At 37.9% G+C, this 21,814-nt stretch overlaps 5 protein-coding genes across 5 annotated transcripts; 1 reads left to right on the top strand and 4 right to left on the bottom strand.

Moving 5' to 3' along the window:
• The first annotated feature begins 1,745 nt into the window (after positions 1-1,745).
• Positions 1,746-4,032, top strand: LOC101306100 (endoglucanase 3-like). Its single transcript, XM_004290197.1, has 6 exons — positions 1,746-1,996; positions 2,094-2,597; positions 2,807-2,953; positions 3,027-3,138; positions 3,223-3,386; positions 3,553-4,032. Exons 1-6 carry the CDS (start codon positions 1,790-1,792, stop codon positions 3,877-3,879), a joined length of 1,461 nt encoding a protein of 486 aa, XP_004290245.1. The 5' UTR covers positions 1,746-1,789; the 3' UTR covers positions 3,880-4,032.
• Positions 4,033-6,577: 2,545 nt separating this feature from the next.
• On the bottom strand, positions 6,578-8,853 carry LOC101306392. Its single transcript, XM_004290198.1, has 4 exons — positions 8,473-8,853; positions 7,741-7,952; positions 7,217-7,394; positions 6,578-7,118 (listed from the first exon to the last, which is right to left on the bottom strand). The coding sequence occupies exons 1-4, from the start codon at positions 8,504-8,506 to the stop codon at positions 6,955-6,957; spliced, it is 588 nt and encodes a 195-aa protein (XP_004290246.1). The 5' UTR covers positions 8,507-8,853; the 3' UTR covers positions 6,578-6,954.
• A 2,794-nt stretch (positions 8,854-11,647) lies between these two features.
• On the bottom strand, positions 11,648-13,768 carry LOC101293657 (protein SUPPRESSOR OF npr1-1, CONSTITUTIVE 1-like). Its single transcript, XM_004292352.1, has 3 exons — positions 13,514-13,768; positions 12,343-13,428; positions 11,648-12,265 (listed from the first exon to the last, which is right to left on the bottom strand). Exons 1-3 carry the CDS (start codon positions 13,766-13,768, stop codon positions 11,648-11,650), a joined length of 1,959 nt encoding a protein of 652 aa, XP_004292400.1.
• Positions 13,769-13,771: 3 nt separating this feature from the next.
• Positions 13,772-17,870, bottom strand: LOC101293952 (TMV resistance protein N-like). Its single transcript, XM_004292353.1, has 4 exons — positions 17,789-17,870; positions 17,523-17,635; positions 13,928-15,017; positions 13,772-13,789 (listed from the first exon to the last, which is right to left on the bottom strand). The coding sequence occupies exons 2-4, from the start codon at positions 17,594-17,596 to the stop codon at positions 13,772-13,774; spliced, it is 1,182 nt and encodes a 393-aa protein (XP_004292401.1). The 5' UTR covers positions 17,597-17,635; positions 17,789-17,870.
• Positions 17,871-18,504: 634 nt separating this feature from the next.
• LOC101294239 (pentatricopeptide repeat-containing protein At1g71420-like) lies at positions 18,505-20,912 on the bottom strand. The gene has a single exon (XM_004292354.1). The coding sequence runs from the start codon at positions 20,910-20,912 to the stop codon at positions 18,534-18,536; it is 2,379 nt and encodes a 792-aa protein (XP_004292402.1). The 3' UTR covers positions 18,505-18,533.
• Between the last annotated feature and the right edge of the window lie 902 nt (positions 20,913-21,814).

Consider the following 21,814-nt stretch of genomic DNA (forward strand, 5'->3'; position numbering starts at 1 on the left):
CGTTCGTGTAAATTACGATTACGGAAGCTCAAATGATCTTCAAATTTTGATGAAACTTTGCAGGAATGATCTACACACTTTATTTTAGACATTGTACGGTTGAGATGTGGAAATACGACCTGAAAGTAAACGAAATAAGGAATCCCGCACTCTAATTTCAAAGAGGGATCCCTCTCTGGAATGAGACTATATATATATGGGTCCAGTTCAAGAGACATTATTTTTGACACAAATTTTGACACTCCTTAATAGCTATTAGATCTTAAAAACTCAATGGTCTAGATTAATTGTGAATATGATTATATCATATTAGTTGATGCGGCAATTGATTTGTCATCACCTATTTTCTTAACAAATTGAATTATACTTTATTATTAAAAGCACAAAACCATATCCAATTGAGAAAAATTAAAGAAGAAGAAACACCAAAGAAACAGTGATTAATTCCCAGGTTTATCTTGAGGGATGGGTGAATTACTATATTAATGATCATCAGCACAGAAATCAACATCAAAAGAAGAAACTCGGATTGCCATATCAATATTAGAGAAGAAGAAACCTGAAGAGTATCGACAGCTCTCTTTGATTTTAGATTTGCTGCAACTATTTTCATTGATTGTTGAAGTAGATGCCTCTTCCATCAATCACCATTTGTTGTCTTCTCATCTAATATACACTCGCAATGTCGATCAAAGGTTTTGGGGCAGTCTGATTTGGTTTATTTTTGATGTTCATAGTGGGAATTCATAACTATTCTGCGATGTTCTTCTTCTTTGATTTTCCAACTTTCAATTGGATTTTTTTTCTTCCAGATTTTGTAAGTTTAATTCAATTTTAGAAAATAGGTCATGACAAGTCACTTGCCATATTAGCTAATTGTACGATCTAATCATATTCATTATATAGGGTCCGGTTCAAGGGACATTATTTTTGACACAAATTTTGACACTCCTTAATAGCCATTAGATTTTAAAAAACTCAATGGTCTAGATTAATTATGAATATGATTAGATCGTACAATTAGCTAATATATATATATATATATGCACAAAGATATATTTGATATTTACTTCACCGTTTTCAATTTACATGCATCCTAGAGAATCAAAGTAAATTATCGGTTGTTAACATTTATAATATTATGTTTGGTTTCATATACATGTCCTTAATTAGTATGTACTTTTAAGGATTAAATTCAGTTTGTCCCCTCGTGCTTTAAGTCAATAATCAGTTTGATCTCATATCTTTTTTTTTAATAATGTTGGTCCTTGTACTCTCAAATGACATCATTTAAGTCCAAAATTCGAATTTTAGTACAAAAATGGGTGAGTTTGGTCCTTGAAAAATGATTTTTTTTCATCGTTAGAATGTTTATTTGCCCTATTTGTAGGTTAAAAAGCTTAAATATGGATCCCCATGTCAGTTTCAAGTCAGCAAATAATATTATTTTTGAAGTCATATTAAAATTTTGGACTTAGTTGATGATGTTTAAGAGTACAAGGACCAACGTTATTAAAAAAAAGATATAGGATCAAACTGATTATTGACCTAAATTACAAGGGGGCAAACTGAATTTAATCCTACTTTTAATTAAGCTCGTGCATGATAAACTAAAATATTGGAAAGTCTGGGAATCAACTTGTAATTTTCTTTCGAATTCCAAAATAAGAAGTTGAACAAAACGCCAGAAATAGGAACAGGGCTTTCCCGCCCCTATTTAAAAGGCACTTCATCAGTCCAACAAAGTCATTGGAGTATTAATAACAAAGCCATTAGCTAGCTTGGAGAAATGTCTTTGTTCTTCCTCATCTCTGCAGTGTTATCATTGAGCACTAGTATTGGTAATGTTCACTTCGTACAAGCAGCCAACCCAAACTACAGAGATGCCCTTGCAAAGTCCATACTCTTCTTCCAGGGACAGAGGTCAGGCAAGCTCTCCTCCCAGCAAATTACCTGGAGGTCCAATTCTGCACTTTCCGATGGTCGTCCCGCAAACGTTAGTAAACATGCTTCTATTTCTTCGATCAGGTTCTTATTTAAAGTTTCTAGGAATAGTCTTGAAGATCATGTTGAACATTTTGTGGAACTCTTAGGTGGACTTAACCGGAGGATACTATGATGGTGGAGACAACGTCAAATTCAACTTCCCAATGGCATTCACCACCACAATGCTATCATGGGGATCACTTGAATATAGCAAGAAAATGGGTTCCCAACTAACGAATGCCCGAACCGCAATCCGATGGTCCGCAAACTACCTTCTAAAGTGTGCTCGAGCCACGCCCGATAGGCTCTACGTTGGGGTCGGGGACCCTAACGTAGACCACAAGTGTTGGGAAAGGCCTGAAGACATGGACACGGCTCGAACCGTATACTGGGTGTCACCTAGTAATCCCGGTTCGGATGTTGCTGGAGAGACGGCGGCCGCATTGGCTGCTGCTTCTATGGTTTTCCGAAAGGTTGACCCCAAGTATTCAAAACTGCTAATAAGGACAGCCAAGAAAGTATTTCAGTTTGCAATTCAGTATAGAGGTGCCTATAGTGATTCACTCGGTTCTGCAGTTTGTCCATTTTACTGCTCATATTCTGGATACAAGGTATGCCATCTTTTTGCTTGGCTTTACGTTATTAGGATTATTAAGACCTTTATGTATATATATATTCGTAATCACTGGCGTTACAAGATCTAATAAACCAATATATGGGTATGTATTTGTTTATGCATGTCATGTATATGTATTAACACATTGTAAAAATTTATGTGTTTTAGTTTATCGAACTTTTTACTGTGATAAATAAATTTCAGGATGAGCTAGTGTGGGGAGCTGCATGGCTTCTTAGAGCAACAAATGACGTCTTTTACTTCAATTTCTTGAAATCCATGGGTGGTGATTCACCGGATATATTCAGCTGGGACAACAAATTTGCTGGTGCTTATGCTCTGCTTTCAAGGGTAAAAATTTCATCTATTAAATTCTAAGTTCAGTTTATAAAACTCTGTATTTAGTACAATGGTATGGTTTCAGAGGGCAGTGTTGAACAATGACAAGAAATTTGACTCGTATAAACAAAAAGCTGAGCAATTTATGTGTCGGATTTTGCCCAACTCACCCTCTTCAAGCACACAATATACAAAAGGTAGATACAACACTACGTTTCTACAATTCCACTACTAATTAGATCAAGATTTTAATCAAATGTTGAGAGTCCTTAAAATTGTAGGAGGGCTCATGTTCAAGCTGCCTCAAAGTAACCTACAATATGTCGCCTCAATCACATTCTTGCTCACTACCTATTCCAAGTACATGTCTGCCACACAGCACACGTTTAACTGCGGCAACCTTGTTGTCACTTCAAGCACCTTAAGAAACCTTGCCAAGAGACAGGTAAATCTACTCAAAAACATTTGTCGGAAATACAAACTGCCGATATGAATTATTTATGCTAGACTTTTGTTTTATACGTGGTGCGAGATTAACAGTTTGACAACACACCATCATGTCAGACAATTATCCTCACCAGATCTATGGCCTGATTTTATGGAAATTTCAGGTGGACTACATATTAGGGGTAAACCCACTGAAGATGTCCTACATGGTAGGGTATGGACCAAGCTATCCCAAGAGAATTCACCACAGAGGATCTTCATTGCCCTCATTGGCAAGTCATCCAACAACCATAAGTTGTAAAGCTGGTTTCCAATCATTCTATTATTCATCAAATCCAAATCCTAACATCTTAGTTGGAGCTGTTGTTGGAGGTCCAAATCAGAATGATGAGTTTCAAGATGATCGCGATGATTATAGTCATTCTGAGCCTGCAACATACATAAATGGTGCGATAGTCGGACCAATAGCATATTTTGCAAATGTCAAATGAAGTTACAGAAGCAAAGGATTTGTTTGTCTTTTCTTCTTTCCAATAAGGATCCCAAAAGGAGTTGGAAAAGGATCTCATATCGGTTTTCCAAAAGGATCCCATATATGTTGGATATTTGTTTCTCTTTGCTTCTTTCCAAGGGTTTGGAAAAGTAGGCATTCTTTAAGCTCGCATAGAGCACTTTATGAATCCAAAATCAAAGCTTATGGTTTTACAGTGTTGAAGAGTTGAACAATGAAAAAAGAATGCTTCATGATTTTTCAAAGTGGGATGATAAGAAAATTTTCCTAGTGTTTAACAACTAACCTCACAAAATAATAACACATCCCTCTATGACTTAACATCCATTTATATATGGTCATACCGTTCAAGAGCACAGCATGTATGAAAATTGTCACCCAAACATGCATCTGGTGGTCAACAAGGGACTGACATCCAATGACTTGCTTGCGAAAGCTAAGAAATAAAAGATGGACTTGTCCAAGTTCATGTTTACTGTCATAGAATCCCTGGAGTCGATCCCTCATTCTGTGTCCATCAGAAAGTTAGAAGATGGATTACTGCCTCCTCTTGAAGTATAATAGGCAAAATAAGTTTGACACAAAGTCTAGTGATGATAACGGGTTCTCTTACTCTCAAATGAGGAGATGAAGCACAAAAACGCTGGTTCATTATTAGACATGTAGAAATTGCTGAAATTCTACTTCAGTCTATAAGAAATATTGTTTCTAAAAAGATCTATTCATTCAACATACAATATATGCACCAATACACATTCAAGATTTCATACGAAAACTGGTCATCAACAATCAAACTCCTTCAAAAGGTAAAAAGCCACACTAGGCCAAAAAAAAATACAAAACCAAGTTGAAAAATCATACCCATTTTGTCGCCTGCGACTCGAGACAACAAGTTCCAAGCTAAATAACAGTGCAAAATAGTAACATAAGACTATTTCAAGTATATAACTACTCAAGGACGTTGAAGAACAGTGCAAAATAGTAACATAAGACTAATTCAAGTATATAACTACTCAAGGATTCCTATCTCTTGGTAGTTCCTTCTGATAAAAGGGGTGGTGAGACTGTCCTATCACACCCACAACCCCATCAAACCATCAGAAACACCTCTCAACCCATTAGGCTAGCATAAAGCTTAACAATAAGCTTGGGCAAATTGCAAGATGGGAATTGTACCCAACAGATATCTCATCCATATGAGACTCCTATACCACTCGTGTAACAAAGCATATTTGAATGCATGGAGGTGAGATGAGCAACTGTTGCACATGCAATCATATGACAACGATGTCATCTTAAGTAATGCCAAATCTGATATTTCCAAATACAGCAGCTAGATCAAACTTCCGAGAGAGCTGGGAGATATTTACAGTCAGGAAGAGAGGAAAGAAAAGTATGGTAGTTCAACCCCTCATCTGAAGGGTTTTGGACGACCACATTATGCTATATGTGGATCTATATCCCCTCATTAATGACCACAATAGCTAATTTGGTCTAAAATTATGGCCATATGGGTATTGAAAGCACTGCTAAAACGTAAGGCTATTTCTGATGACAGTATCATTGAATGGCAAGGTTCCCCTGGTCAGCACTGACCATGAATCTTGTGGTCACCCAACCTTGGATTGAAGACCATCCATTCAATTCAAGCCCTTGATGTTAAATACAATGATGGGTGACCACAAAATCCTTGGTTAACTAGTGATCAGGTAAGCGCCACTATACTCTGTTAATCAAAAGCAGCGAGCCAGCAGCTTGGCTGTCAAAGACAGGAAGAAAGAAAGGAAGAAAAAACCAACCAAGGCTAAAAAGACCAATGAAAATATGAGGTTGTACTAAATTAAAACGAAAGTCACTTGCAATCAACTTGTCCTGTAAACGTCTTTGTTTCTCTATCCTCGATGACTATACGATCTTGATAAACCTATGATCTTAATAAGCCCCAGACTCGACCGTCCTGTAACCCCTCTGGATGAATTCTTTTACAGCATAGCACATCAATCTTTTAAACCTTACTGCTCTCACTGAAAGCTTAACGACATCATTTAAAATGCACGACTTCCAAATATCCAATAACCTATGGACCCAACCACCACAGTACACACTACTTGGTACTTTCCAACAATGTGATAAAGCTCACTCTTTTTTTTTTTTTAACACAACTCCATCATAGCTACATCAATATTAGTTGATCAATAACTAATTAATGTATACTGCATTCATTTTTCTGTTTGTTGTTTTCCTTTCTAATCAACATTTTATCTCTGGATTGCAAACTATCTGTTGAAAATAAAGGGGAAAAAAAAAGCACAGAAAGACATATCTTTACATTTGACAAACCAATTAGAGAGATATCAAACCAGGTCACCCATGAGTAAATTGCTAAACAATTCAACTCAGCTAGTGATTCTATACACAAAGCCCTAGAGAATTAGCCCAACTGTGAGGAATGTAGGGGAGTCAGCTAGGATTACGCTAGATTAGCAGTCAGATCCGATACATAAGCTCCCCTTCTCCCATAAAAAAGTAAAAACAAAAATCATATATAGAGAATAAACACAAAGGGAAACTACACAATGAGAATAGATATTGGAATGACATGGGTATATATAGAAAGCTGCATAATAGAGCAGACAAACAACTTCTCACAGGTTGACTAATTTCTTAGCGCATCAGTCTCACAGCCGAAATTAACATTTAATTTTAAAATTTAATCTAAGAATAAAAGTAAATCACATCACATTAAATTAAAAGATTACAATGCAGATAAACAAGCAATAATATGAGAAATTCGCTTTCAGGAGTTCCAAAGTTTAACCTTCTGACAGGGTAGCACAAACTCTTACACAATGCAACTACACTTTCCCAACTCTTAACATAGAAAGTACAACAAGTACAGCAAATATACATACCTGGGTACACCTATAAACTGGCACACTAACAAACCAAACTAGCATAATGTAGCATGCACTACCCATAAGATACCACAGTTAAATAATTTATCAGGAAATTAGCTTGGAGAAAGTCTGGTATCTGTGATCTTCATTATTTTAATTTAGTAAGAAGGGTAGGAAATTGGATTATTCATATCATAGCGGCGTGACCTAGGGCGACTAACGGTATCCAATGTTGCCCCAATAACTCTTCGACTATACTCGAAATTGTTGCCATTCAAATGTAATCCATTAGATTGGTTATTTACACCAGGGGGAGTGGGCACTGAATAAGAAAGAATGTCTCAGCAATTTTATATTACGACATTTAGAGTTCAGAAGAAATAGGCAAATGAAACAAAAATCAAAGAATAAACAAATCACCTGAGGGATAATTTTCTGCATACGCTGAAACTCTGCAGGTTGTTGATAAGCTCATTGAATTCTGTGATTTTTCTAAATTGTAATTAGGTACAGGGGGAGACCTCAGTTTGTTAGGAAAACTGGTTGTGGGCATTACTGTAGAAGCAGCATTAGGGGCAGGCTTGTCTTGCCCAGAAATCTGTGAAACAACAATCAAGTGTCAACTAAACTAGAACTTTAATAACGTTGGTACAAAAACTGTAAAAACATGTATGCCAACAATCACAGAAAGATTTCCATGAGCTAATATCAATGTCCACAAATCAAAAGAGTAAGTTTATATAAATTATCAGCTTGGTTTGGTGAAATAACAGATAACTAATGTTTCAGACCATTACGAAAACAGGCACAGTATCTATAAATGAAAAAGGAGCACCAAAAGCAAGGCCAAACTGCTAGATACAAAAAAGTTAACCAGTTCAACATATAGATACGTGTGTGTAACAGAGCCCATTCATGAGTACTACTGGAAGGCAGAAAGTTACCGCAAACTTGAGTGTTCGATTGTAGAGAGTGACAAGACCAGAGAAAAGCTTGACAGCATACTCAGCAATCTCCTCAGTTTCATATTCTGCAAAAGCATAACCTCTAGGCTTATCGGTCTCCTTGTCTCGAGGGATGTGCAGGTCAACTACCCTCCCTGCCTGAATTAGAATATCATATAAAACTCTATCACTCACCCGCTCGTCCAGATTACCTGTTAAATAAATGTCATGTAGCAATGTCAAAAGAAAGAAAAACTTAGATACGACACACCAGAATAGAATTAAGTAGTTCAATGTTGATCTAAATATGAAAAGTAAAAGAAGATGAAACCAGAAACACACATGACCCAAGCATTAATTCAGGTGGTTTCAAACACTGATGTTTATCTCAATTCTCAACTCAAACCCAAAAATAGATAGTAGAAGAATAAATTTCATAGCTAAAAAGATACTGCATATCCCTACCGCAATTTTCTCATAAGCTAAACATGATAAAATTAGCAAAACCGATAGAAAAGTAGGAACTTTTGCATCCGAAACAACTTAGAATGAAATCAAACATTTATTATGAAAATAAAGTTTCGTAATTGAAACACTAAATCAATAACAATCCGAGAGCAGTGTCTATCCGATCAATCAAGCTAAGAATAATTAGCTCCACAAAAAAGAATCGTGTTTGTTTTCAGAGCTGAATCCGATGCAAATTGAAAAGGAGGGAGAGAAGTGACTGACCTATATAAACGCTGAATTTAGAGTTGGTGGACATGGTGATCAGATCGGAGACGGAACCCTAGTCGGGGGAGGTGCCCTTTTTATTCCTCCCCACTCCTCAATCCTCATCCTTTTATATATGCCAATGATTTCTTCCTCAAACTAGCGACGTCGTTTCGTATTGTGAGATCATCGGATCAGATTTGGAGTCGGCTTTACCTGATTGCACCCGTTTACAGACACGTGGCCTATGGACGGATCTAACCTCTGTTTTTTTCTTCTTCTTTCTTTGGCAAAAGCCAAAGTTTGAGATTTCAAGAAAAAAAGAGAGAAGAAGATGAAAACAGAATTTGTTGCTCTTAGTAGCCATGAACAACAATCAAATTTGTACCAGAAAAACAAAAACAAAAATCTAGGCATCTAGGCAGTAGGCATGAACCATCAAAGTGTAGAACAATGCAAACGGAAGCTCAAGTATATCTATGTTTGGCACCTACTTGTGCTACTCTGAATGTCTATCATTGTCAGAAAACCAAGAAATCACAGAAATCTTCCGGCATCAACAGCAATTCACTTGTGTTGCAAAACCTTAAACTCTCAATGACCAGGGGCAGGAAGTACAATTTTCAACGCCTATATATCAACAGGAAAATGTGCGGTTCATAAAGGATGTCGACAGCGATTCACTTTCGTTTGGTAGAGAAGGCAGCAAATTCAGATGGAAGTAATTTGTAACTGCTAGCTTAAATTTGATAGAAGTTTGCAACGGTGAAAGAAAAGGATTACTACATAGTAGTGGAAAATAGTAATTATATTGCAGTGGAACAATTTCATCTGGTTTCTGAATCCTTCTGTTAGTCTCTTCATATCTTAGGTTTCATTTTGATCCTAACTTTCATCTGCTCTTCCAACAATTGGAACTCAAATAATCATTTCAACTTGTTGCCCCAGCTTCAGCATCACATTTGTAATTAAATCGAGGGTCAGCTGTTTTACAAGCATTTCCAGAAGACTTTAACAGTCACCTATACTCTAGAATCTGATAATTACATAACAAGAGGACTGCCTTCATACTCTTTGTTCAAATAAAAGATATAATAGAAAAACTATCTGTATATTGAAGTTACGAGCCTGTCTTTGAATTTTCTGTTGGTCTTTCTTGCTGCAATTAAAATACTCTATTCTGTTTACCCAACATCCATGCTTACACTTATTATAAGCTATTTGATGATATGGTTCCCTAGCCATGCCATATAAATGAAATGCAGCAGTGCAGTCTAATCCTTGCTATATAAATCGGACAAGTTCATAAAGAAAAGATATAAAACACAAACAGAGGATTGTACAAAACATAAACATAAAGTTATATGTCGAATTTTACAAGTACTAGTCAATTATTTGAGGCAGAAATATTAGGACCGCGGAACAAACTTGCAAAAGATGTTATAGCATGATAGCATCCAATGTTAACACTAATGCAATTATTAAATTTAGCATCCAAGGTAGAATGATGCACTTTAGAATTGATCGAATGCTTGCACGAAGACTTACAAAATGAGCGGATATTTACCAACGAGGATTTGGAAATGATCTCTCCCCAAGATTGCAGTTGCTTAGGTTCAGAGAGGTTAAATTACACAAACCAGATGCTTTCAAGCAAAAACTTGTCATCTCTGTATTAACTATTGGCATCAATCTAGAAGGCAAGAACTTATCAAATGAATTCCTAAACCACTTCACAATGTGAAAAATTGAATCTTTCACATCTTTGAAAAGAGCAAGGCATGTGAAAGTCTTTATTGCCAGAAAGGATCACTAAAACATAATCCAGAAATCCAGAATTGACGAAGGTAAAAGTCGAAACTTTTTGTAAGGAAAAATATATACAATGAACATCGACTTTGTACTCAGAGCAGCAATTTATACTTGAGAATAAATCAAGAAAGCCACTACAGAAGAATACATCACATTGAGCACCACCTAAAGAAAAGCTCTATAAATCAGGGTATGCTTACCACCAATTCAATATCCTCCATAGTTCCCTAGTTGGTTCTACGAATGCAATCATCTATATTGACTGTAGAATCAATGGCCAATGGCAACACAAACCAATGGTACTACCCAGTTAATGGGGTATGCCCGCTCGCAAGAAAAAAAAAAAACAAATCTCACTGGTACAAATATGGATGTTCCTAGCTACATCCATACCTTGATTGGTTTACCGTATAGAAGGCGTGGCTATCATCTTCAAGGGAAGCCACATAACTGTATACAATCTGCTAAGAGTACAATGGAAGATTAATTACTTAAAATTCTCTTCAACAGCACACCAGTGTACATTACTACATCGTATTAAAGTACAAATTCAATAGTACAAGCCTGCAAAGGTACTGATAGCATATAAACTAGAATTAGTAGCTTACATGCTTTTCCTATATATCAAACTAACGTATAGAGAAGCAATGGGGAAGTCCAGATTATTATAAACATAAAACTACTGCAAATAATATAGCCCTTATATAGGTTACACATGATAAGAGAAGCTCCAACAGACCCTCTAAATGAGCTTTCAAGTTAAAATAGGGATTTTGCTCCAATGCACTCCCAATCATGCCCCTAAAATAACAAAATCACTAGAAATCCTACATGTAAGTAGACAAAAAGTAGCTCTAATGCATTATGTTACAGTTTCTTATTATTCTTGTCATACTATTAAATTTGGAAGAGTATAAAATTGGTTGTTTTTTCCTAAAATTTGACCAATGTTGGAGAAAGAATGTGCAAACTAACCACTGATTTAAGTTTCTACTAATATTTCTAACAAAAGAACATTATTCTGAGTTTGTAACTTTGTATTATCACTGGAAACAATGAAGGCCATGTCTACAAAATATAGCATGCATGGATTGACAGCGATCACCTCAAATTATTTTATTTTTCTAACATTATTTGTTACCAAAATGTCATATGATACTGTTATTTTGAAATAACTTGCGTTGGAGTCCGCTAATGCCGGCAGATTAAGAGCTATCTAATTAATAAGACACAATATAGACACTAGAGGGATCGAGGCTCACCTTTCTTTAAAAATGAGGCAAGGAGAGCTCGAGATAGTTATTAGTACTGACCATTCTGCACTCATTTCCAACCATGGGATCATAAAGTCCAAGTGGCCATCCCTATATTTCTGCCAATCCTACAGTTCTTCAAGGGTGCAGGTTCTGCTACCAGTACCACTGGTTTCCCCTTCAACTCGATTCTCAAAATCAATCAATATACCGTCATATGGAGACATCATTCTGCTTGATTGACTCATTGTTTGATTTAACTCTTGCATGTCTTGCTCATATATCAGATGTGCCCCGCACTCCTTCACCTTCAGCCCTGGCCCTCTGGTTTCAAATAAGAACTCAAGCTGACTGCAACTGTTCCACCAATTTGTACCGAAGTACTTATCTCGGGACACATAGAAAATCCAAAGGTGATCTGACTCAACCTGGCAAAATTGTTCGCTAAAGCGATATGCAGGCTGTTTGCCATATACTTCTAGTTCTCTCCCATTGAGCTTCAGACAACATACAAGATGATGAGTAGCCTTAAAAGTCTTGAACTGACGTATATCAAGCTCATCAACCGGAAGGTGCTCATGAAGTGCAAAAACAGCACACAAGACAAATCCCAAAAACCTACTCTTATTCCTACCTGGAAGTAGGTGTACAATTAATGAACTCCCAAATCTTCGATGATCAAACCACTCGGGAATTCTACTTCCAGGAATTACAATTTGAAAAGTTTCCGTCGCAATAGAATTTCGCTGTAATGAAATATAGGTATTTAGTTTAATTAATCTAATATGAGCAAATACACAAAGGAGAGAGTGAGAGGTAGTACCTGATTAAGGAATATCCTCAGCATCTGAAATGCTATGTTAGTGCTGCCCTGATTGTCATTTAGTTTGAAGCAATTGATGAAATTGAAAAATGATGTCTCCAGTCCATTGAAATTGGATACATCAAACAGCATCTCCAGAGAAGAACAACCATCTGCCCTCACATCCAATTTACTATTTGATGGAAGGCCTGACAACTCTTGTAGTGTCTTGCAATTCTCCAAGTTAATGTACTGAAGCTTCAAACAGGACCTGATGCTTGGAGGAAGCTTAACAATTTTATTTCCACTCAGATTTACAGTCTCTAAGAAGGGAAAACAGGCGTTGGAAAATGCAGCGTCACCAAGATTGCAGTTACTTATGTTTAGATGTATTAAATTACATAGACGAGATAGTGGCAACCGGATACTCATGGATGTACTTGTATTTTGCACTGTAGAATAACACAGATCAGATGCAGGCGACTGCGTACTCGTTGGTTCTACATCGGCTGTTTGCACCAATCTAGAAGGCAAGGACCATGACAAGTACTTCCCAACAACTTCACAACCACGTTTCATAAGATGATTTACAGCAGATCTAATTGCACCATTCTCCCTGGCACTATCCTGTTCGCCAAGTTTCAAACATCCAGAAAGATTGAGCTTTTTAAGGGACTCCAATCTACTAAAGGTGCTTGGAAGGCAAACAAGATTTCTACAGTTGCTCAGATTCAGCGAAGCAAGGCCACTCAGGCATCCAATTGAGTCAGGTAGTTTTTCAATGGCAGTCTCATCAAGATAAAGCTCAGATAAACACTCCATATTTCCAGCAAACTCTGGAATCTTTTTAACTTTTGAGCAGTTGGTTAGAATAAAAGTTTTAAGAGATTCCATTTCAATCTTACTTGGCAGATTCTCGAGACTCTTGCAATCTTTAACATTCAATACAATAAGCTTTTTAAGTTGTCCAAGAGATTGATGAAGTCTTACCAAAGTGTAACATCCTTCAAGATCTAAAGTCTCAAGATTATGAACGCCTGTGAGATCTGGGGCCTGGACAAGTTTTTGAGAATGGCATAGTTTGATGAACTTTAACTTGTCATAATTCTGTTTAACACATATAAAACAATCAGGAAAACAGTAAAGGCGCAACACAATGAATAATCAATAGTCCATCAACCAACAGTCGTACCTTTGCTCCTTTCCACAGGTATTCGATGTTGCTGTGGCACAAGCTAAGTTCAATAAGTTCATCTGGTTCAAAACTTTGTGGGAGGGATCTTAATGGACACCCAGTCCATTCCAGGAGTCTCAAGGAATTAGAAAGACACGTGAGGCCTTTTGGAAGGTCCACATTACGAATATGGAGAAGACTAAGTTGAGACAAATTTGAAAAGGCTTCTGGATTCCACTGAGCCACTTCTAACTTAGGCAACTCCATTACCATGCCTTAGATTGCTTCTGTTCCCTAATAAATAAAAACAAGAATGAAAAGTGAAGTCTACAATACAAAACTTACTGCTGAACCAAAACATATTACTTGAATAAACCAAACCCGCCTATATTTATCTTCTACTCTTTTTACTCCATTATATCAAGCTATTACCTTTTTTTCCTTTAACACATTCTGGATGTCTTCATGAGACCATAATCTACTACGTTTTCCTGGCCGATCAGACTGTCCACGAACTATTGCCCAGCCCAGTTCTTGTAGCAAATCATGCATCGACACTTTGTTGTTGGAGATAGTAATGAGAGATCTGTCAGCAAGAACACTTAAACCAATGTCAGGGTCAAGCTGGCAATAGTCTAGTATTTGTTTCACACGATCCCTATCCTTCCCCTTGTAAAAACAAGCAATATGTAGGAATATCTCTTTGTCTTTTTTCTCTAGTCCATCAAAACTAATCTGAAGCACATCGATAATGTCGCTATGTGGTGTATTCTTTAGCCTCTTTAATGCACCTTCCCATTCCTTGGTGCTTCTACCAGATAGATAAGAACCTAAAACCACAAGAGCCAAGGGAAGCCCCTGAGCATACCTTAAAATAAGGTTGCACAGGTCCAAATAATCTTCTGTTGGGACGCTTTTCTTGAAAGCCTTTAACTTCAAGAGTTCAAGAGCTTCACCAAAATTTAACCCGGTAGCCCTGTATGTAGCATCAACATCATGTGTGTTTAACATGTGTCTATCCGTGGTGGTTATGATTATTCTACTGCCTGGACCAAACCAGTCACGACTTCCAGCCACTTTTTCTAATTGATTGAGGTGATGCGCATCATCAATAACAACAAGTACCTTTAGTCTACAGAAGCGCCTTTTGATCATAGTAGCTCCTGCATATTCATTCTGTATGTCAATTTTAGCCCCCAGGATATTGAAAAGAAGTTGTTCTTGTAGAGAAACTAAGCCATCCTTCATGGACCTTTCTCTAACATTGGAAAGAAAGCAGCTTCGGTCAAAATCCTGACAAATTTCATCATGAATAGCTAGAGCTAGTGTTGTCTTGCCTATTCCTCGCATACCATGGATCCCTATAATACGTACACCACCAGACTGTGGATTTATATAATTGTTCAGCAAATCAGCAACGCGGGAATCCATTCCTATGAAGCCCTTTTCAACACTTGAAGAGTGGATCATGTACTGCTTAACTTGATCACGAACAATATTAACAATAAAACTTGATTCGTTACTGAGAAGAAGAAATGAAAATAGTTAAAATGCTGAGTTAGCAAGTAACATGTCGGGCGGTGCAAAAACAGAATAAGAAACATTACCAATTATGGCATTTAAGTACTCATTTGGTAAGACTAAGCAGATGCAAAATGCTAACCCATCTTTCAATTCTACAAGAATTTTCACTTGAATCTGATCATTATCCGACTATAACTAAAATTGTCAAAACTAGATCCACCAATTTAATCATTAGAGAAAAGTCAAAATATATATATGCAGGAAGGAGACTTGCCCAATGCCACTGTTGAAAGTGAAGCCAGCAAGATTGCCCAGCTCTGTCAAAGCAGCTCCCCACTCCTTGAACTTTTTCTCATTCTCCCCGTATACTTCTTCATGCTCCATTACTTCCACTTCCACTTTCTTTCGGAGCTCATAAGGTCCCTTTTGACGCCGCACATCAGAAGGATCCACTCTGTAAAAGACCGGAATGACTCTTTGCCCCAGCTCTTTCCTGCACTGCATTATCTTGACGACTTCGTCCAAGCACCAAGACGAAGAAACAAAATTCTCTGAAAGAACCACAATGGCGCTTCGTGATTCCTCAATTGCTGGAAACAGCTCGCCAATGGAATCTCCTTTCCTCAGTTCTTCGGAATCCATGAAAGTGTGAATTCCTCCACGAATTAATGAATTGTACAGAGAGCCGGTGAAACCGTTACGGGTGTCTTCCCCTCTGAAGCTTAAAAACACATCGTATTTCCATTGTCGACGAGGAGACGAGGAGACGAAGTTGACGTCATCGTTTGAATACCTCAGCTTACTACTCAAACTCTACCGTACTGAAGGTTTCTTAAAGCTTGTGACTGTGAAACAAGCACGCGTTTCTTAAAAGCCAATCTATGAAGGTTTGCTTATCTTTTTTCTTTTTTTTGCTAGCGATAATTGAGGCTTGACTTGTGATCACTGAATGGGACTTGAGTCAGCTTTACCTGACTGCATCCGGGTACCCTTTTTTTTTTTTTTTTATTTAACAATGCGAGTCAATTAGAGAGAAAAAGTTAACCTCTAAATTTGGATATTTAGACTTCTATTTCTTTTCTTTTTTCAAAGGTTTAACAAGCAGGGCTTTAGGAGAAGGTCAATTAATTAGGATGAAAAGTTTCTGAATATCAAATTGAACCACCTTAGAGAAAATGATGCATGAATGCATGATGATTATGAATATAAACAACAATCAAGTTTGTACCCAAAAAAAAAAAACCAATTTAAGTCTTTGTTCATCAGCATTTACTTAATTATTTGGATGAATTTCACATTCATCATCTATGCAAAAATAATATGCTTTTAGAACTTCTAGTAAGCAGTATATATTAGGCATCTAGGCATGAAGCCATATGAACCATCAAAATGTAAGACATGCATTGCAATGGAAGGTAATGTATATCTATGTTCGGCACCTGTTGTGTTATTCTGAATCGTCTATCAAAGTCAAAACTGGCTCAATGTGATCCACGAACATCACAGAAAAGTTCCAGCACGAAAAGCATGCAGACAAACGCAAGCATAACCTGCTGGGCTAACAGTCTTTTGCTGCTAGTTTTGTTGCCAACTTCTTTATCGTGGCCTGTTAGCCCATGGCAGGAAGTACACATACTTTTCAAATCCTATGAACAGCAAACTGTGTTGGTTCATGCATGATATTGACAGCAATTTACTTTCAATAGTAAGAGAAGGCTGCAAAACTACTAGCTCAGTTTTGATATAAGTTTGCAATGATGAAAGAAATGGAAAATAGCAATTATGTTGCAGTGAAAAAAAAATATACATTTAGACCCTTAAACCTCTCCAGCTGATATCACAAGCTTTCTGTTAGTCTCTTCACATCTCAGGCTTCATTTTACTCCTAAATGTCATCCACTCTTTAAACAATTAGGACTCATTAATCATTTCAGCCAGTTCCCCCAGCTTCAGCGTCACGCTTATAACTAACTTGAGGGTCAACTGTCTTAAGAGCATTTCCAGAAGACTGTAATCTCCACCAATACTCTAAATCTGATAAAAACATAACAAGAGAGCTATTTGCCTAATTCTTGTTCGAATAAAAAATAAACTAGAAAAGTATTTGCATATTTAATTTTCCGTTAGTCTTTCTTGCTGTACCTTTATTCTGTTTACCTAACAACTATGCTTTGGCCTTTTCATAAGCTATTTGGATTCAATAACAAACTCCAATTCATTATTGCATATATCTTTGCAGAAAGGTATTGGTGCACATATGAAGCCAACAATCAACTGAGAAAAGAGAATGTTCATGGGTTCACAAATTGATGATCAACTGGAGAATGAGGTGGTATGATCTAGGAAAAATGCTTATAAATAAAGGCAGATTATCCTCATTGATTATATGATGATCTTGCACGAGTTAAAGAGTATATACGAAAGTTACACAAGCCAGAAACGCATTCATATACAATTAAATATATCAGTAATTCTAATCCATAATTTGAGAGGCGGATCTAACCTTTTATATTGGTGAAGTACAGCAGTTTCACTCATCAATATCCATACAAAACAATGACCACTTGCAAAAGACATCGATCAAGATTGTTGACATCAATACTGTGCCTGCTAAAACTATACAAGAGTTAGAACTACTAGATTCAGAGGGCAAAGGAAGAAAACATGATAACAAGTGATATATCATTATTCAATTCCAACTAATTCATACTTGCTTACATACCATGCAAACGGACACACTGATATACCAAGAAATTTAAGGGTACTTACACCAAGGTCAAGCCCGTGTCCCAAACCATGATCTGATGAGCAAGCTTTCTCAATTATCATTACCACCTTCTGCTGCTTTCACAAGTGATGGGACTTTGAAATAAGTCAAAGATGGCCACCATCTGTACAGCCTCTTACTTATCTTACTTCAGCATACCAAAATCCACAGCAACACAATGACTGGGCTTCAAATTTGAACATCGGATTAACTCAATTACATTGAAGCAAATCGGAAAGTTAAATAATAATTCCCTTTGCAGACTTGTTCCTCAGATTATGAGAAAAATTTCAAGCAGGATGAGCAACTTTTGCTTTTACTTTTTTCTTGTAAGTTTAATAGCTAAATACTTGACATCAAAGAGAGGTACCAACCGTTTTCTGGTAGTTTACTGCTCAAGATCTACTCTACAACACAGCCTTTCTAGCCTCGTAAGGAGGATCTCTAGGCTCATCAATCACCATCTTGTTGCTCTTCTCTTCAGTTGGCCTTTCTCTTCTAATAATTAGAAATTCTCTTCAATAGAGGTTATTTGATGATGTAGTATAATCTGATTCTCATGCTTTTTCTTAATTTCAGGTGCATATAATATTTGGAGAAGCCAAGCCTTTAGACTCACGATATGAGTACCAGCCATGGAAGTTTCGCATCCTCCTCCTTCAGAGCTGTTGCAATGCAGATAAGAAGCTTGGTAATTTCTTGTATTTATTCATGGCATCTTGGCAGGGTATATGCCTATGTGACTACCTACCAGTAATCCTTGCAAGAACATATGCCATCTTTGAAGTGGTGGAAACGATTTGAGTCTCTCAAAACTATATCCTTTTGAAGCAGATCTGATGCTAACTTCATGAAGTTATGGCAATCCACACATACTCTGATATTTTTCATTATTTTTATAGCAGTTCTACCACAGTGTAAACTGCTTTCATTCATAATAGCAAACACTAGAGCTAGCTTCTCACTGTGATGGTACAACTGCTCCTCCTTGTGCTCATCTTCCACATCGTGCAAGGAAGAGCTTGTATCTGGAACATAACCAATTTCCCTCAACCGTCCAACCAGTTCTTTTAGTTCTCTGCTTATAAGATTCCTTTCTGGATGGCGTCGGCCTCCAGAGGAGAACTCATGCACCTGATTTCCAATCTCAATCCAGCTTAAACCAGGTTCCTTTTTCACTCTAGACCCTTTCATTTCCTTCCTAATTAGGCCAGCTTCACCAAAGTTACCATCAGAGCTATATATGTTTGACATTTGTACATAAACTAATGAACCCTCTGGAGCCAACTCCTTCAGTCTATCAGCTGCTAACTTGGCCAACTGTGTATGCCCATGCTTCCTACATGATCCAAGGAGTGCACTCCAAACTACAGAATCGGGCTCCATGGGCATTCTGCTTACAAGCTTCTCAGCCTCACAAACTCGTCCAGCTCGACCAAGAATGTCAACCATGCAGGCATAATGATCACACAGAGGCACAACGCCATATCTCTCAAGCATGGAGTCAAAGATTCTGGTCCCTTCTTCTACCAGTCCAGCATGGCTACAAGCGCACAGGAGAGAAACAAAGGTAGCAGAATCAGGTTTCATGTCCATTTGTGAAAATAACTGCAGCGCATCTGCAGCTTGTCCGTACAAGGCATAAGCCTTGAGCATTGTATTCCACGAAACAACATCACGGAACTTAATTCCATCAAAAACTTTCTTCGACAAGGAAATGGAGCCACACCGAGCATAGGCATGGATCAAAGCATTTGCAAGGACTGTGTCACCCCCAAACCCAGCTTTGATCACTTGAGAATGAACAGCCGAGGCATGGCGCTCGGTTGCAAGGCTTGCGTAAGCTTTCAAAACAATAGAGAATGTATACCTGTCTGGAGTTAAATTGTCCCAGCGTAATTGACAAAAAAGAGAGATTACCTCTTCAGGGTCCCGCTGGGAAAATATTGTCATAATGCCTGTCCAAGCAACAATATCCCGATGACAGCTTGTCTCAGAGAAGAGCCTGTAACAATCGGCAACATCCCCTCCAAGATCCGAATAAGCTTTAACTATTGCGGTGACCACTTCAATCCCCAATATAAACCCGGTTTTGACAACCAGACAATGAAGTTGGTAACAAAACTTAGCAGCCACTATATCATCAATGCCATTTACTCTGTTCAAGGAAGAAAACACGCTGAGAAGCGTGGCGCGGTCAGACTCAAGTCCGTCAAGGTGCATTTGCACAAAGAGAAGAATAGCTTGAGCTCCAAGTCCACGACACTGAAACCCCGCAATCATGGAATTCCAGGATATAAGATTCCTTGATTCCATGGTTGTAAACACCTTCCATGCATCATCGTGTCGACTAACATCACAAACACCTCCCTTGCTGTACATGGTAATGAGAGCATTGGCAACGTAAGTAGAAGCATCTAAGGACATTTTCAAAGCGAGGGCGTGCACCTGCCGGCCACGAACAGTTTCTGCGGCACACGAACTGAGCACGCTGGCAAATGCGAACTCGTTCGGGAGGTGATGGGCCAACATTGCAGCGAATAAACGAAAACAATTGTCAGCAAGGCCACGCTGTGCGTATCCGGAAATGAGAGCGGTCCAGGTGACGAGGTTTCTGCTGGGCATTTCATCGAACAGGTGGCGGGCGTGGTCTAAGCAGCCGAATTTGGAGTACATGTTGATGAGGTGGTTGGAGACGAAGAGGTCGGGAGGGGTGGTCGGGTTGTGAGCAAGCATGTAGTGGTGAAGAGAGAGGCCTTGTCGGAGAGAATTGTGGCGAGCACATGCGTGGAAGAGAGTGGCGTAGGTTTGGTTGCAGCGGATGAGAGAGGGTGGCGGTTGGAGAGCGTAGAAGAGTGAGAGTGCCTCGTTGAGTTGGCCGCGCGTGGCAAGGGCTCCTACTTGGCCGAGAATGTTTTGCAGGTTGAGGCTGGGGGGAGGTGGATGGTTGATTGAGCTCAAGGTTCTACGATACGCGCGAGAATATAGCCGTAGCATCACGAACCCGACTAATTGATTTAGTCCGTATTTCTTTTTTAATTTAGTCCGTATTTCTTTTTTAAATGGTGGAGCCCCGAACCCGACTAGGCCCAGCCCACTTATATTCCGCTCTTTCTTCGCCACCATTTTCTTTTGGCGCCAAACAAAACCAACCCAGAACAATAAATCAATCGTTTTTTTTTTTTCGGTTGAGGAGAATAAGGGGGGTGTATTCAATTAAAATTTTATAGGATTTTTTGTATTTCTAAACTCGTATTCAATTCAGATTTGAAAAAGTCCTTAAAATCTGTTTGGTATTCAATCATGACTTTAAAATATCCTTCCAAATCTAGTGGTATTGAAAAGTTGGTCAATTTTCAAGGATTCTATTATATCAACGAGTTTGTAGGATTCTTTGTGCCTTGGTATAAATACGAAACCCCTAGAGAAATCTGACCTCAACACAACAGATTTTCACGTATTATGTCTCTCTCCTACCGAAGATGAAACGTCAACATCAGAAGAAGACGAACTGGCTTTGACGACCACTCCCTCAACGTTTCTTTGTTGTTCTCTGATAACAAAGGTACTTTCTCATTCTGATTTCCTCTTTGTTATTATGCTCTTTTGGTTTTCGATTAATTGGTGATGATGATGGTTGGAGCAATGGAGCTGTTTCTCTATATTTTTCTTGTTGTTTGAGAGCAAAGCCTAATCCACGATACAGCTTTTCCTTGAATGAAGATGGTTTCTATATAAACCCTAAACCCCCTAATCCTAAGATACTCTTTGAAGCTATTTTTTGTTTCTGTGATTTCAAATCAGTTTGTGCTTAAATACAAAGATTTACAATAATTTATTTATGCTTGAAGCAGTAAAATATCAGATTGCTACCTTATCAATATCAAATTGATTTTTCATCAAATATTGTCGATCCATATCAGTTTGTTCCTTTTATTAAGTGGTCTGAGCAAATATTGGAATACCTAATACAAGTGCATGTGGTCAATATTGTTACTTTGTGCTATAAGAGAGTTCAGTTTTTCCTT

Source organism: Fragaria vesca, linkage group LG2, assembly GCF_000184155.1.
Source record: "Fragaria vesca subsp. vesca linkage group LG2, FraVesHawaii_1.0, whole genome shotgun sequence".
NCBI lineage: Eukaryota > Viridiplantae > Streptophyta > Magnoliopsida > Rosales > Rosaceae > Fragaria > Fragaria vesca.

Excerpts from the sequence above, each read along its gene's own strand:
- LOC101306100 (XM_004290197.1), top strand. The coding sequence starts at position 1,790 with ATGTCTTTGTTCTTCCTCATCTCTGCAGTGTTATCATTGAGCACTAGT. Across the intron at positions 1,997-2,093 it reads CCGATGGTCGTCCCGCAAAC|GTGGACTTAACCGGAGGATA; the intron begins GTTAGTAAACAT and ends TGGAACTCTTAG. Across the intron at positions 2,598-2,806 it reads GCTCATATTCTGGATACAAG|GATGAGCTAGTGTGGGGAGC; the intron begins GTATGCCATCTT and ends AATAAATTTCAG.
- LOC101306392 (XM_004290198.1), bottom strand. The coding sequence starts at position 8,506 with ATGTCCACCAACTCTAAATTCAGCGTTTATATAG. Across the intron at positions 7,953-8,472 it reads TAAATTCAGCGTTTATATAG|GTAATCTGGACGAGCGGGTG; the intron begins GTCAGTCACTTC and ends TTTATTTAACAG. Across the intron at positions 7,395-7,740 it reads ATCGAACACTCAAGTTTGCG|ATTTCTGGGCAAGACAAGCC; the intron begins GTAACTTTCTGC and ends GTTGTTTCACAG.
- LOC101293657 (XM_004292352.1), bottom strand. The coding sequence starts at position 13,768 with ATGGTAATGGAGTTGCCTAAGTTAGAAGTGGCTCAGTGGAATCCAGAA. Across the intron at positions 13,429-13,513 it reads ACCTGTGGAAAGGAGCAAAG|AATTATGACAAGTTAAAGTT; the intron begins GTACGACTGTTG and ends TGTGTTAAACAG. Across the intron at positions 12,266-12,342 it reads TGAGGATATTCCTTAATCAG|CGAAATTCTATTGCGACGGA; the intron begins GTACTACCTCTC and ends ATTTCATTACAG.
- LOC101293952 (XM_004292353.1), bottom strand. The coding sequence starts at position 17,596 with ATGTCTTTTGCAAGTGGTCATTGTTTTGTATGGATATTGATGAGTGAA. Across the intron at positions 15,018-17,522 it reads GTACTTCACCAATATAAAAG|TAACGAATCAAGTTTTATTG; the intron begins GTTAGATCCGCC and ends TCTTCTTCTCAG.
- LOC101294239 (XM_004292354.1), bottom strand. The coding sequence starts at position 20,912 with ATGGTGGCGAAGAAAGAGCGGAATATAAGTGGGCTGGGCCTAGTCGGG.